Source organism: Plectropomus leopardus, chromosome 4 (assembly GCF_026936395.1).
Source record: "Plectropomus leopardus strain MGB_pleo_1.0 chromosome 4, ASM2693639v1, whole genome shotgun sequence".
Taxonomy (NCBI): domain Eukaryota; kingdom Metazoa; phylum Chordata; class Actinopteri; order Perciformes; family Serranidae; genus Plectropomus; species Plectropomus leopardus.
Window position 1 is genome coordinate 21,046,468 of NC_142179.1, and position 12,514 is coordinate 21,058,981.

General features: G+C 40.5%; 1 protein-coding gene across 1 annotated transcript; it reads right to left on the bottom strand.

Annotated features, from left to right (window-relative positions):
• Nucleotides 1–300: 300 nt before the first annotated feature.
• ube3b (ubiquitin protein ligase E3B) lies at nt 301–12,484 on the bottom strand. The gene is made up of 27 exons (XM_042488397.2): nt 11,933–12,484; nt 11,639–11,807; nt 10,155–10,272; nt 9,939–9,998; nt 9,743–9,847; nt 9,559–9,655; nt 9,360–9,445; nt 9,144–9,226; nt 8,866–8,971; nt 8,640–8,760; nt 8,346–8,523; nt 7,643–7,809; nt 7,374–7,541; nt 7,106–7,277; nt 6,900–7,018; nt 6,674–6,788; nt 6,480–6,579; nt 5,721–5,840; nt 5,472–5,648; nt 5,265–5,375; nt 5,039–5,176; nt 4,878–4,943; nt 4,730–4,788; nt 4,054–4,236; nt 3,719–3,830; nt 3,522–3,614; nt 301–2,755 (listed from the first exon to the last, which is right to left on the bottom strand). The coding sequence occupies exons 2-27, from the start codon at nt 11,797–11,799 to the stop codon at nt 2,564–2,566; spliced, it is 3,207 nt and encodes a 1,068-aa protein (XP_042344331.1). The 5' UTR covers nt 11,800–11,807; nt 11,933–12,484; the 3' UTR covers nt 301–2,563.
• Nucleotides 12,485–12,514: the final 30 nt, after the last annotated feature.

Below are 12,514 nucleotides of genomic sequence, written 5' to 3' on the forward strand. Positions count from 1 at the left end.
TATTCCCTAAGGAATGGGAGGGAAGGAAAAATTGTATTTTTGTCTCACCTAAAAAGTTTTTTCCCCTAATTTTTCAAGTGTAATATCAACATGCACCCCCTTAAAAATTGTGGAAGAAAGAAAAAAAACAACATAATTCTCAAAATTCTTGAACCTTTTCTGTCAATACCTAAGTACATTTAATATCATTAAATAAGTTTAACTTATTTGCTGGTAAGATATCTGTACTTTTAATAAAATATAGTTTTCGGGTATCCACCAATGGCTTCGAGAAGCAAAAAACACTCACTGTGTTGTAAATTATTTTTTAAGTAATGATTTATACAATACTGGTGTACATGATTTAACATTACAGGGAGAAAAATGTATCTTACACATGGACAAATCTTACATCGCAGTCTGTTTTCACAACAACACACTCCATACTGTAGTGCAGCCAGTCTCAAAGACACTTTAAAAAGAGATGAAAACTTTGACAGAAAGGGTGGGAACATTTCCAGGATCATGTTTATTACTTTTTGTACTAAAAGAGCAGATAGCCAAAGGTCAGCATCAGCAGTCCACTGGTACACTTAAAGTCTAGCCTACTCTTGACATCATTTTAAAACAGATGAGCCACCTCATCACGAGACAGACAAGCTTGTGAGGTATCTTTCATCTCTGTCGCAGACTAGTTTAGTATGTCGTGTGCATCCACTCACTTCATAGTGTTTCCACTTCTTGCTGAAATAGATTAAGAGGAGGAGAGCTGGAGCAAGATCCTCACGACTGATTTGTCAGATCTGAAAATAGTTTAATCTCATTAGTATGCTTAAGTTAATTCAATACAATCAGTGTTATATATAATTATAATCACTTTTTTGTTGTTTTCACACAAGTTAACGGTCATCATAAGACTAGTTAGAAACATGGCGATAATGACCAGTATGTTTTATAGCTTGTGTTACTTATTAACAAGTATTCATACTCGTTCATGACAAGAAAACATTTTTTGCATAATAAAGAACTTTGTAAAGATTTGATATTTTCTTTGAAAGCTGCAGTCCTCTTTCCAGTAAACTTCCCTAACATTACAATGACATTTAACCCTGTGTAAAGTAATATTTAGGCTGATAAGGTAACATTCACCCTCATGTCTTCCCCCCCCTCAACAGCCACAAACAGCAGAAAGGTGTGCAACATTTCCACCCAAGGGAACATCAAATCAAGCACAGTCACATTTGGTTGACGAACCAGTCCATGACATCATGTTGAGAGGTTTTTAAACCTCTAATTCTTTATCCGCATGGCTTAAAAAGTCCACAGAGATCAGAGGGCATCACAGTGAAACCCTCCTCGGTTGACGTTGTTGTTGGTGTAGTAGAGTGGTTGGGTTTCTGAGTTTCTTTTTCGTTAGTAAGAGCAGAGAATAAGTCCAAGTACATAGCCCCCATTTCTATGGCTTATTTCCGATATACGTGGTTATTGGTTACTACTGGAATACCGTCAGACATGTGAGAGCTAGAGGGGGTGACATTATATGAGGCACTCAGCGTTATTCAAAGGTGTAGTGAGAAATCTTAAGCTTCACTAGTATTAAGTACAAAGACTTACATCATCATTAATTTTACTCATTTTTTGTAGTGGAGGTGAAGCACAGATGTGTGACAATGAACAGCTTTGTCTGTTTTACTGGGCAGACACAAGAAGTGCCCAGACACTTCCAGTTTCTTTTTCACTCAAAAGTTAAATGCTACAGCACGGACATCTTTTCTAAATCAAACAACAGCAGGGTCTGATTTTTTTTTATGTGTCAAGGAATTCAGGTGCTTCTCAAAAAATTGAAGCAGGTGTTAAGATTTTAAAATGATAAAAATCAGAGGGCCAACGTCTCTCTCAGGTGACTGCAGCTTCTTTTAGTGGGGAGACATGTGGTGAGGTCGAGATGATTTTCCTCTAGACATAATGTGATCAACACAGTGCTGTGAGCCACTCTGTCTCCACAAAGGTTGAACACAAGACATTGATTTGTCTTCCATCTATAAAAGATGCATCATGTTCAGCAAAACATTTTAAGACTCATCCAGTATCCCCTCAAAGTTGCTTGGATAATGGAGTCCAAGCTCGTAAGTGTATTAAAGATGCTTGGTTTCACTCAAGTGAGTCGACCACGTGTCTAATGGCTTGCATTGCATCTGTATTGCTTTCCAGTTCGCTTAAAACAGAAGTGTTAGATCCGAGCGTGATTCTGTTAAGCCTGAGAAACAGAGATCTAGCCACTGTGTATCCATATTTCATCAAGTTAAATTCACGACAACATATTGAATTTTGGGAGTGGAAAAGGGAGATGCTAAAAATTGGATTGTGCTGCAGAAACAGCATTCCCTCTGATGCGAGGGAGTGGTAGCTAGTCCGGTTTTAAAACAAGACAAAAGGAGAGTTTGTAGGTCCTTTATGATTCCCCTTTTGTTTTTGCGATGCCCCTTTGAGTTGACAGGCTCCTGTCCATGTGAGCAGAGCCTCTCACTCAGCTCAGACTCCTTAGCATGACTCCTCCTGTGAAGATTGTCCTGATGCAACTGAGTTAGGAGAGCTCAAAGCCTGTGTTCATACTGATAGCGTAGCGCAGCTTGTCGCGCAAGATGCTCTTCTTGCTGTAATTGGGCAACTTGAGCAGGTTGAAGCATGTTGATGAAGTGGGAAGTCGTCCACCAGGCTCCTTCTTGCGGATTGTGAAAAAGCCCCTAAGTACACTGCCGAGGGTGTCTCCGGTGTCCTAGACACAGGAAAACCTCTGTTAGTACAAACATAGATGTAACATATAGATGCATAACAACTTTTCAGGGCCCTGACACACCGAGCAGACGGTTGGCCGTCGCTCAGTTTTGGGCCACTGTTGACTGTCTGTTCTGTCGCCATAGTTTTTGTGGTATGTCTTGCACTGTTTGCACCAACTGGCCCTTGTCAGCTTTCTATTGGCCTATTCGCATGTTTAAGTCACTGTGATTGGCAGTTCAGCTTAGTACACAAGAAGAGGAAAATATGGGAGGAAAGCAAACAAATTGCTGAAGTCAAGACGGAGTGAGATTGGAACAACCTTGTTATATCAAATGAAGTTATTTCTTTCAGAAATTTAGCCCTTTAACAGAAATGTTTCATGATAGTTTGTTTTATTGTTCTCTAGCACATGGTAAATATCCTTTGCTCTTTCAACATCAGGTTGTGTTGTTAATGTGCTAACTGTCTAACTAGTGTCTTGAATCTGTCATTTTGGTCTTTCAGTTTCCCTTATTTAATGAAGAATACTGACTACAGCTGCTTGCTGTTATGAAGAGTAATTTCCTCTCATGAAGGTGCGAACATGCATACTTATTTGGCTGTTGGCTGTAGTCTTTGCAGTGTGTTGAGGTGCAACATTTTGGCTGGACACATGCCATGTGTAACAGTTGTCACAGTCGGCCTTCCTCGCCAGTAGTTCTTCGATGTCAGTTTGGTGTGTCTGGGCTTTAAGAAGCACCAACTTCCCCCTTTTAGATTCTTACCTGATCATCTGAAACTTCCACACAACGGATGGAGAAAGGTGGTTTGAGGTAGGCAAAACCTAAAAGTGGCGGCCTGGAGCAGCTGGTGACAAACTGTAAAAACACACAAGAATAAATGAGACGATGGCAAAACACTTGTGTACAGGGGTACACATTAAAATCTTTTGGCTGTGACAGTTACAAACAAAACAATTTACTTTAAGGAACATAGCCCTCTCTTCAGCAGTGAAGTCACTGGACAGGATGTCCCAAAGCCAGATGATGACACGATGGCTGCTGTGAAAACCTCCATAATAGACCGTGTGCTTCCTAAAAAACAGGAAAGGACAACAAGAATGAGGATCTCAGTGCTCATGAAGAATACATAAAAGAGAAAGTCTGTTGCCCCTCAAAGTGTTTAGACTGAGGAGAAAAGTTCTGCTGCTGAAGCAGTTACAATTGCCATTACAATGAGTATAATTGTTACATTGGCAGAGCAAGTGAAGAAGATGAATTCAGTCTGCTCATGAAGGATATCTGCAATGTCACATACTTTAGGTCATCCAGATCAATCTCAGCATTGTCTCCCGAGACAAGACGCTGAACCTCAGGCGTGGAAAACATGTGCAGCCACTCTGGGTTAATGATGCTGCGGAAGCCCCGAATGAAAGCTGCCGTCTGCTCTTTAATCTGCGTGTGCATCCGAAAGTGAGCCATGAGGTGAATGTAGCTGATCCTGCAGGAAATCATAAAGTTAGAGGAGTTAGAAAGAGTTTTCTATTGAGGACACAACAATCAAAGTCAAGAAGACATTTTAAACTTAAAAGGGGTCTTGAAAAATTGGTATGTAAGGAGTTAAAGCAAAAACACTAGGATATGAGGTCCCTGACAGTTGTTTGGTGCTTAATCTATGTGAATTCTCTAATTGACACACATACCGAGACTACAAGAAGTCCAACTAGAAAGAAAAATTGACTTTGTACAGGACTCAAAAAGACGCCACTGGAATGTAGCAATAATCAATAGATACTACAGTCTTTAAGGATGTAAAAATGTATACGTACCCAAGCAATTTTTGTTTTGTTAGCTTTTGTCCTGTGGTTTATATTTCTGTCACAACTGACATGTCAGTGTTACCAATATATGTGTTTATAAAGATTAAATGATTATTTTTTTTAAAGGTGTCAGTACACTGTCAATTTTTTTAAACTAGATATGAATTTACATACTTGTTCTCGTTGGTGACTGGCATCGTTTTTCCCCCAGGTATCAATTCATGACAAACAAGCTGTAATGGAAGATACAAAGTCCCATTAAACTTGTGAATTTCATCTGTTTAGCTACATGTATTATATGTTTTGCATTTTCTGCTCTTACCTGCCCCATAACATCCTCATCATAGGATAAAGTCAGTCCTAGATCCCCGACATCTCCATCATAGCGCTGAAAAAATAATATGAAATCAAAGGCTTAAGATGGATATTAAAATGGGATTAATTAGTCAAAAAACAAATAGTCCAGGTATAATTCTATCTGACCTTGATTGAAGTGAGGTTCTTGTAAAACTCAGAGTCCAGCGAGGGCAGCTCGTCAATGGAGCTGTAGAAAGTGCTGTGGTGGTGGCCCAACACTTGACTGAGGAAGAACGAGGCAAAAGGGACGTCCACAACGATGCCCTGAGCATACAGAAGTCACAGTTACACATCCACAGAAGATTACCCAAAATCATGTTTAGAGTGAGAGCAACAGATGACACAAATATACCTCATATATGGCTTTCCCGAGCATCTTCCCCACAAACTCAAACAGCTGCAGATGATTCTCATGGATGTAAGATGTGGGTGAAGGATATAGCCTTTCATTTCCACTTGTAGTCTATTGAGAAGGAAAATCATGTCATACAAAATTGTAAAATCAATATCAGCAGTAGTATTCTGAAGAGAAAAATGTCTTTCTTTTGGCCCAATTTACCTTGAACAGGTTGAGAGCAGGATTGAACACTTTCTTTATAATCTCCTCTAGAAACTCTTTGAACACACCATCTTGATCAATACCAGCCTCGTCTACTCCCAGATCGTTCACAAACTTCACACGAATTACACCTTTTATGGAATTTGCAGGTAATTTGCGGAGCTGGTCGTATCCATCCTTAGGAAAGGGGAAACACCACGTTATTATTAAACACTGACAGACGTTTTTGCTCATCTGTTGAATACATACCTCTAACATCCGTGAGCGCCGAATGGTAATATGGGTGACATGTGGTGAAGCAGAGCTCGTTTCTATCAATCCTAAACTTTCTTTTTCCTTTGTAACGATGTTCCTGAACAGCAGCACCCTCTAAAATGAGAAGGAGGGTAATTATACAATTGAAAACGAAAGTGACACTCTGCATTAAAGGGAGAGTTCACCCCGAAATTAAATTTTCCTCTTACCTGTAGTGCTATTTATTAATCTGGATTGTTTTGTTGTAAATTGCAGAATGTTGGAGATATCAGCCACAGAGATGTTGAACTTCCCTTTGATATAATGGAACTCGATGACACTCGGCTTGTGGTGCTCAAAGCACCCAAAAACTACTTTTGAAAACTTGACAGCATTGTTTCTTTCCTTGTTGTGAACTGTTTCATGCAGGAACCATTTTCTTTCTACGGAACTACACCCACCAACAGTATCACCATCCAGAGGGAAGCATTCATCTACTCATGGTGGTGCACTCCTCGGCTGATCTGTAATGTCAGCTAAGCCAGTGGTGCTAGGTGAGACAGCAATAGATGCCGCATGGTGATGGGGTCAGCAGGTAACACCACAAACCAAGTGACATCTGGTACCAATATTATTGAGAAAAGGCAGGCATCTCTACGGCTGATATCTCAAACACACAACAACTCACATCCAAAAAATCTAGACTAATAAATAGCACTAAGAGTAAGAGTAAGAGTAAGTAAGTAAGTAATCCTTTTAATCCTGTTTACTCACGTTTTTATGTGGAATGACATGTGGGATGTACTGCAGCAAAAGCTGAGCTCTCTTCTTTCCTTTCTCCAGCTCTTGGAACAACAGGCTGGGCTTCAGGTCCCTGAACAAAGGTGAATTTTGAAATGTCATCACAAAGCAGCAACAGAGGGTATATGTGTTTGGAATATTGACAGCTATTCAGTGTTTGTATTTACTTGCGTAGCCAGTGGTCATCGGGGGTGAATCTTCGTCTGCAGTCGCGCTCATAGAGCACCATTAACCAGCCATGAACGCTGTGGAACAACTCCAGTTTCTCTCCCTTCGCATTTTCTATTAAATACAAAATTGCTTTTTCGGTAAAACTGTATCTTTTCAATCAGGTGTCATCATCATCATCATCATCATCATAATTCTCAAGATTCGGTCAGGTCACACACTCACCTAAGATGCCATCCCATATCATCTTGTACACAAATGTGTTCAGAAACGAAGAGATGGTGATGAGCTCCTCTATCTTAAAAGACGTTTGCTCTTCATAGACTTCGATGTCATCCAGAATTCTGTAACACAAGAACAGTGACGCAAAATGTGGCCGCTGCGTTTGGCATCTTATGAACAACACGGTATCAAAAAAAGAGTAAAATTACGTGATGAGGTGTCGTGAGCAGTCACAGAAGAGCATGAGCATAGCCAGGAGCTGTTTGGACTCCTCAGTGTCATTGTTCAGACACTCCATGAAGAGTTTGAGGCCTCCCTGCGGACCGAGCTCACAGATGAAGGCCCAGAGTTTGGGCAAAAGATCATCAAGATGTGTCAGACCTGCAGATATAATGCATAATGAAAGACTCAACTATGAACTTTACAGGACGTTTCCAAAAAATACTGTACGTATGACATCAAGACTCTGGAACTGACCAGTGAGTATCTGAAGTCGTATTTGCGTTAACGTAGACAGAGCAGTCTGATAGAGCACACAGATGCTGCAGACCTTCTGAACTTCAGCTGAGTCCACTCGCTTCCCTCCGACTGGTTTTAGGATGTTGCGCACAGAGGCCGACTTCTGAAACGCTCGCTTGAAGAGGTCTGTCAAAACACAGACACAACACGCCTGGGATACAGCAAACCTTTAAGGACAGATTGTGCTTATATTAAAACATTAGAGCAGGTTTGTGTTTATAACTCACTTTTAACTGGTAGATTGTTTTGTGATGTGCTGGGCTGCGGGGGTGGGGGAGTGGGCTCCTGACTCTCCAGTTTTTTCGAGAGGACGTCATTGAAGAGCGTCCGAATGACAGCAACACCCCACAGGTACTGAAGCTGTTTAGTGACCAGCGGCATTGACTCATTCAGACTACAGAGACAGGAGACAGACAGAGTGAAGACAATGTTTTTTAAAACCAAGGAAAATGGAGAAAGTACTTAAAGGAATACAACAAAATGATCATTTGTATATCAGTTATTTACCCCGTATTACATTAAATTTGAGAAGAAAACTTTGTTGTTCTCACATGCCACCGTGAACTATTTTCTTTATGAATTCATTGCAATCAGGTAAGTATTTGATATAGAAATGGTCATTCCATAGGTGAAGTATTCCTTTAAATACAAGTCAATCTGTTATTTGCAGAAGGATAAATACAGTTATGCTTTAAAGGCGCACAAGACATGATGGCTGAATAAGAAGTCATACGGACAGACCACAAATTTCAAGCTAAATCTCTACTTCAATAGAAACCAGGCAGCCTGTGTAAGTCTATGAAGACATCTCTGTGTTCTCTTTGTGAAAATTTGCATTTAAAGAGGCTCAGATCTGTATATTTTGGGTCTCCTGGGAACCCTTTTTATGCCGTTTTCTGGTCAATATTAAGTATTAAGTATTTCACTGACCCGTAGTCAACAGTTTGGGAGAACCAGCCCAGGACAGGATGCCAGTGGGTGAGGTTGGACTTCTTTTGGGACACATATCTCTGGCAGTAAGACAGCATGTCTGTCAGGTCTTTCACAAAATGGTTGGCCTCCTCTTCAAGGACTTTCTCATTAAGGTAGCCCAAATGAATTAGGTTGCCTATCAAACATGAGAAAGACAAAGTCACAACACTCCACAGGACATGCAATTATTTTTCATCTGTACATGACAAGATCACAAAAATGAAGTGTGTTTTTTTAATCCAAATACTGTACCAAGTAAGCAGAGTGTGTGGCTCCCCTCGAGACACACACAGATGTCCAAACACTGTTCTTCTCTGCTGAGAAACAGAATGAACTTTCGCAGCAGGTCATGCGTCTGCATAGACGCCATACACTGTTGAGACAGAGCAAAAATTATAACCTAATCTCAAACAGTTAAAGGTATGACACGCATTACGACTATGTGACAATAACATGTGATATGTGACAGGACTTTTACCTCTGGAGTAAGCACACTGAGGTGAGAGACAATGGCTGGAACTGACATGATGTGAAGGAGGAATGATCTTAGTAGGTTATCGGAGAAGTGAGCAGCAATGACTGGCCTGAAAAATATTGACTTTAGTTAAAAAGACAGTCTGAAAATAAAACCACAGAAACAAAAAACTTAACTGGGTGTGACAACATTGGAAATGAAATGTCTCCATTTCATGTTTTAAAACTGAAATATTAACTTCTTAGCAGATTCAAAAATCAAATGACAAGCTCTGAGCTCACCGTAATGACAAAGAGAAGACAGCGGTCAGAGTGCCTTTGGAGAGAGACGGTTTAGAACGAGCCAGGCCATTGGTCAGCAAGATCTAAACAAGAAAAGTGACATACAATGTGCATTTTTATCAAAATGACAGTTGGCACCGAAGAAGAAAATGTGTGTCACACTACGTCATTGAATCTCTTGATAAAACTGAAAAAGGATAAGCAGTAACACTGAACCTGCAGTACTGAATAGAATCCTTTTTGATTGAGATGACCCATTATATTCTCACAAATCCTCGTCAAAGCGGGTCTGAGAGCTTCTCCTAAAATAACAAGGCGGCAAGTATTATATTGTGTTTTTTTTTACAGAAAGCAGGTCTTGCAATGACGAGATATGTTTATATCAATAACAACACCACTCTGACTCGAGACTTACCCTTCCCTCGAACTATCCGCCAGGTTGAAGTGTCCGTGAAGGTCACCAGCATGGTGAGGTACAGCGTTACCAATTTATTGTCCTGAAGTATGTCAGGCTGCATATGACAAAATAAAGCAATATGTACAATTAAATCACGAAATGAGTATCAAAACATATTTTCCAGCATCAAATCGAGACTAACCTTTAAATTTTTCAGCAGTTGACAGCAGGTCCACAGCACGTCTTTTATCTGTTTGAGCCAGGGAATTGTGAGGTCTTTGGAGAGAGCCAAGGAAACATACCAGACCTGAAGACCAAACGTGACAACAGGCACTGAGAGAAAAATCACATCTAAAGAATATTCGGTATGAGGATGGCATAAGTAGATGCACACTCACTTTAGATTCATTTTCAACCTCCATGCTGGCAAGGATTGCACGACAGAGCTTCTCAAACCTCTGTGTAATGAACAAAATTTGAGTCATTTGAGTCACACAGCCCAAAGACAAGCATATAAACTACTGCTGCTGTGTTTACAACAGTCTCTGGAGAGTCTACAAACATAAGGATTAACAGGTAGCAGAAAGGCCTAAACAGCATAGCTTGCAACTCACCATCTTGTCCTCTTGGTGATAAACAAATAGTAATTTCCGTGCAATTTTGAAAATTGAAAGTGCATTTCTTTTTGATGTCCCAGTTTCAGAAGCTTGAAAATAGTCATCAACCTCTTTCCTGGAGAGATACAGACAGAAATTACTGAGACAACAATTACATGAAGATAAAAACCAAAATATTTAGTATTTTTATAACTATGTTCTTTTATTTAATGCTTTATTGACCTGCAGATTTCAGTTTCATATTGCAAAAATATATTGCAAGGACAAACAAAACAATACAAAGAAAAGAGGAACACAAAAAACAACAAGAGGAAAATAAAAAGGCTGCCAGATGGTTTACAAGATTACAAAAATCTAACCTGAAAGTCTGCAGTTCGATCCCTGACTCCTCCATTCAACATGTCAAAGTATTCTCTGACAAGATATTGAACTTGAAATTGCTCTCAGTGCTGCACCATCGTAATGTGAATGTGTATAAATGGTAACTGAGTAGCAGGTGACACCATGTATGGTAGTCTCTGCCACCATTGTGTGAATGTGCGTGTGAATGGGCTAATATGACACTGTGCCAAGAAAGGTCCCCAATTTCTCTCTAATCTGTGCAGTCATCCATCTGTATAATACACAACATGTCCTTGAGCCAAAGCACAAAGCAGGGTGGAATGGTGGATGTCAAGGGGAGGAAAATAAGTTTCTTAGCAACCACCTTTCCTAAGTACAGAGTTATCTGCATGTCATATAGCAGCTAAAACATCTCTGCAGAGTAACCAAAGATTGTCAGATTGTGGGTGAGCTGAATGTGTCTGGAAAAAGCTTTTCAGAGCCACTGACAAATACAGTTCAAAAGCTGTATTACGTGGGGTTAAACCAAAAATTATGTGCTAGTCATCGTTCAGCAGAGCAGCGCTTGTCGCATTAGAGATACACTGACAGGGTGATGCAGTTTAGTTTTGGTGTTGAAGGGTACGGTCTATTCATTTCCTTGTACTGGTTTAATCCAGGCAGTCGCAAACTTGACAAAATTAACAAACAACTTTGCATTTCCAGTTGAAATGTTTTGCAGTCTATGTGAATGACATCAGCTGACAGGAAGTAAACATAGACCCAAGTTGTTGCCTAGCAATGCAATTCCAGTGAAAAGGTCTATAGCTTAAGTTAACTGATCAATGGACCCCAGACATTGCCTCTTCCCTGAACTCTGCTGATATCTCTGAATTCAAGTTACTGGCTCAGGCTTCGCTAATAAGAACTAAAAAAATGGAAGTAATAATAGTTCACAAATTTTAATACTAGCCCTTGGAATCTGGAGGGAGTAAGAGATTTTCAAGAAAACGATGGGGGAGGACTCAAAGTGTGGATACCGTTTCTCATCTTGGTGTCTGACGTGATTGCTAATTATTTTTTAGGCAAACATACTTAACTCAAAGCCCTTCAAATAACAGGTGACTGGTAAATCTGCAATAAATAAAACTAGAGATTACCGTAATTGCTTCTGGAGTCTGCAACGACAGAGGAATCCTCTGACCAGGGCTTGGATGTGGATTGATGCTTTCTCCCTGTCCTTCTGCCCTTTCCTCTCCTCCCTGGCCTGCCTGGCTTTGTCCAGGAACTCGGACTTGGAGCTTTGAGGTACACTAAACATGGTGCACCCTGGAAAAGAATTAAATCCACTCAGTATATACAAATGATTCTCCGTATTCTTGTATTGATTACATTTTTACTGTGGCTGTAGAGCACACATCCGCACATCATCACATTGTTTTGATTGACTTTACCTGCGGTATTCCTCAGCTGAAGATTTTGTCAAGCCTTTAGGCTCACCTGGCGCTATACCTCCTCAGTCATTTGGTTGTCCTTGAGATCCGAGCGGGAGAAGCCAACCGAAATGTGAAGACTAACTTGCCATCTCTGGAGTAACGGGGCCACACAGGAAAGATGGAGCTGGGATAGTTAGCACACAGGGCTAGTTCGCCGCTGGTCGACTTGATACTGTCTCAAGGAGAATCTTCTCACATGTATTTAGCGATATTTGTCATCATTGCGGGTTTAAGTTTGACCCTGAAACAATGACAGTCTCAAAAACACGGCGGACATACCGTTTCGAAATGTAAACAATGAGAGGAGATCCGTACGTTGACTGCAGCCATTAATCCCCTGTGTCGCACTAAATGATTCCGGGTAGTGTTTGTCTAAATGTATAATTCGTTTCGCGTGAGTATTTATAGATAGAAGTCCTTAGATGTGACAAACTTTCTTTGTTCGTGTTATAACGACGACTTTTTGTCTCAGCTGGCGGATAAAGCTGTCGTTCAGAGTGTTGGGTGGGTGGCGAGGGGGGGGACTGTTATCACTGTAAC

Bases quoted from the DNA above. Each gene is read 5' to 3' on its own strand.
- ube3b (XM_042488397.2), bottom strand. From the start codon at position 11,799: ATGTTTAGTGTACCTCAAAGCTCCAAGTCCGAGTTCCTGGACAAAGCC. The intron at 9,656-9,742 runs GTTAGTCTCGAT...TGTCATATGCAG, and splicing joins AACTGCTGAAAAATTTAAAG to CCTGACATACTTCAGGACAA. The intron at 9,227-9,359 runs GTTCAGTGTTAC...TTTCTTGTTTAG, and splicing joins GATTCTATTCAGTACTGCAG to ATCTTGCTGACCAATGGCCT.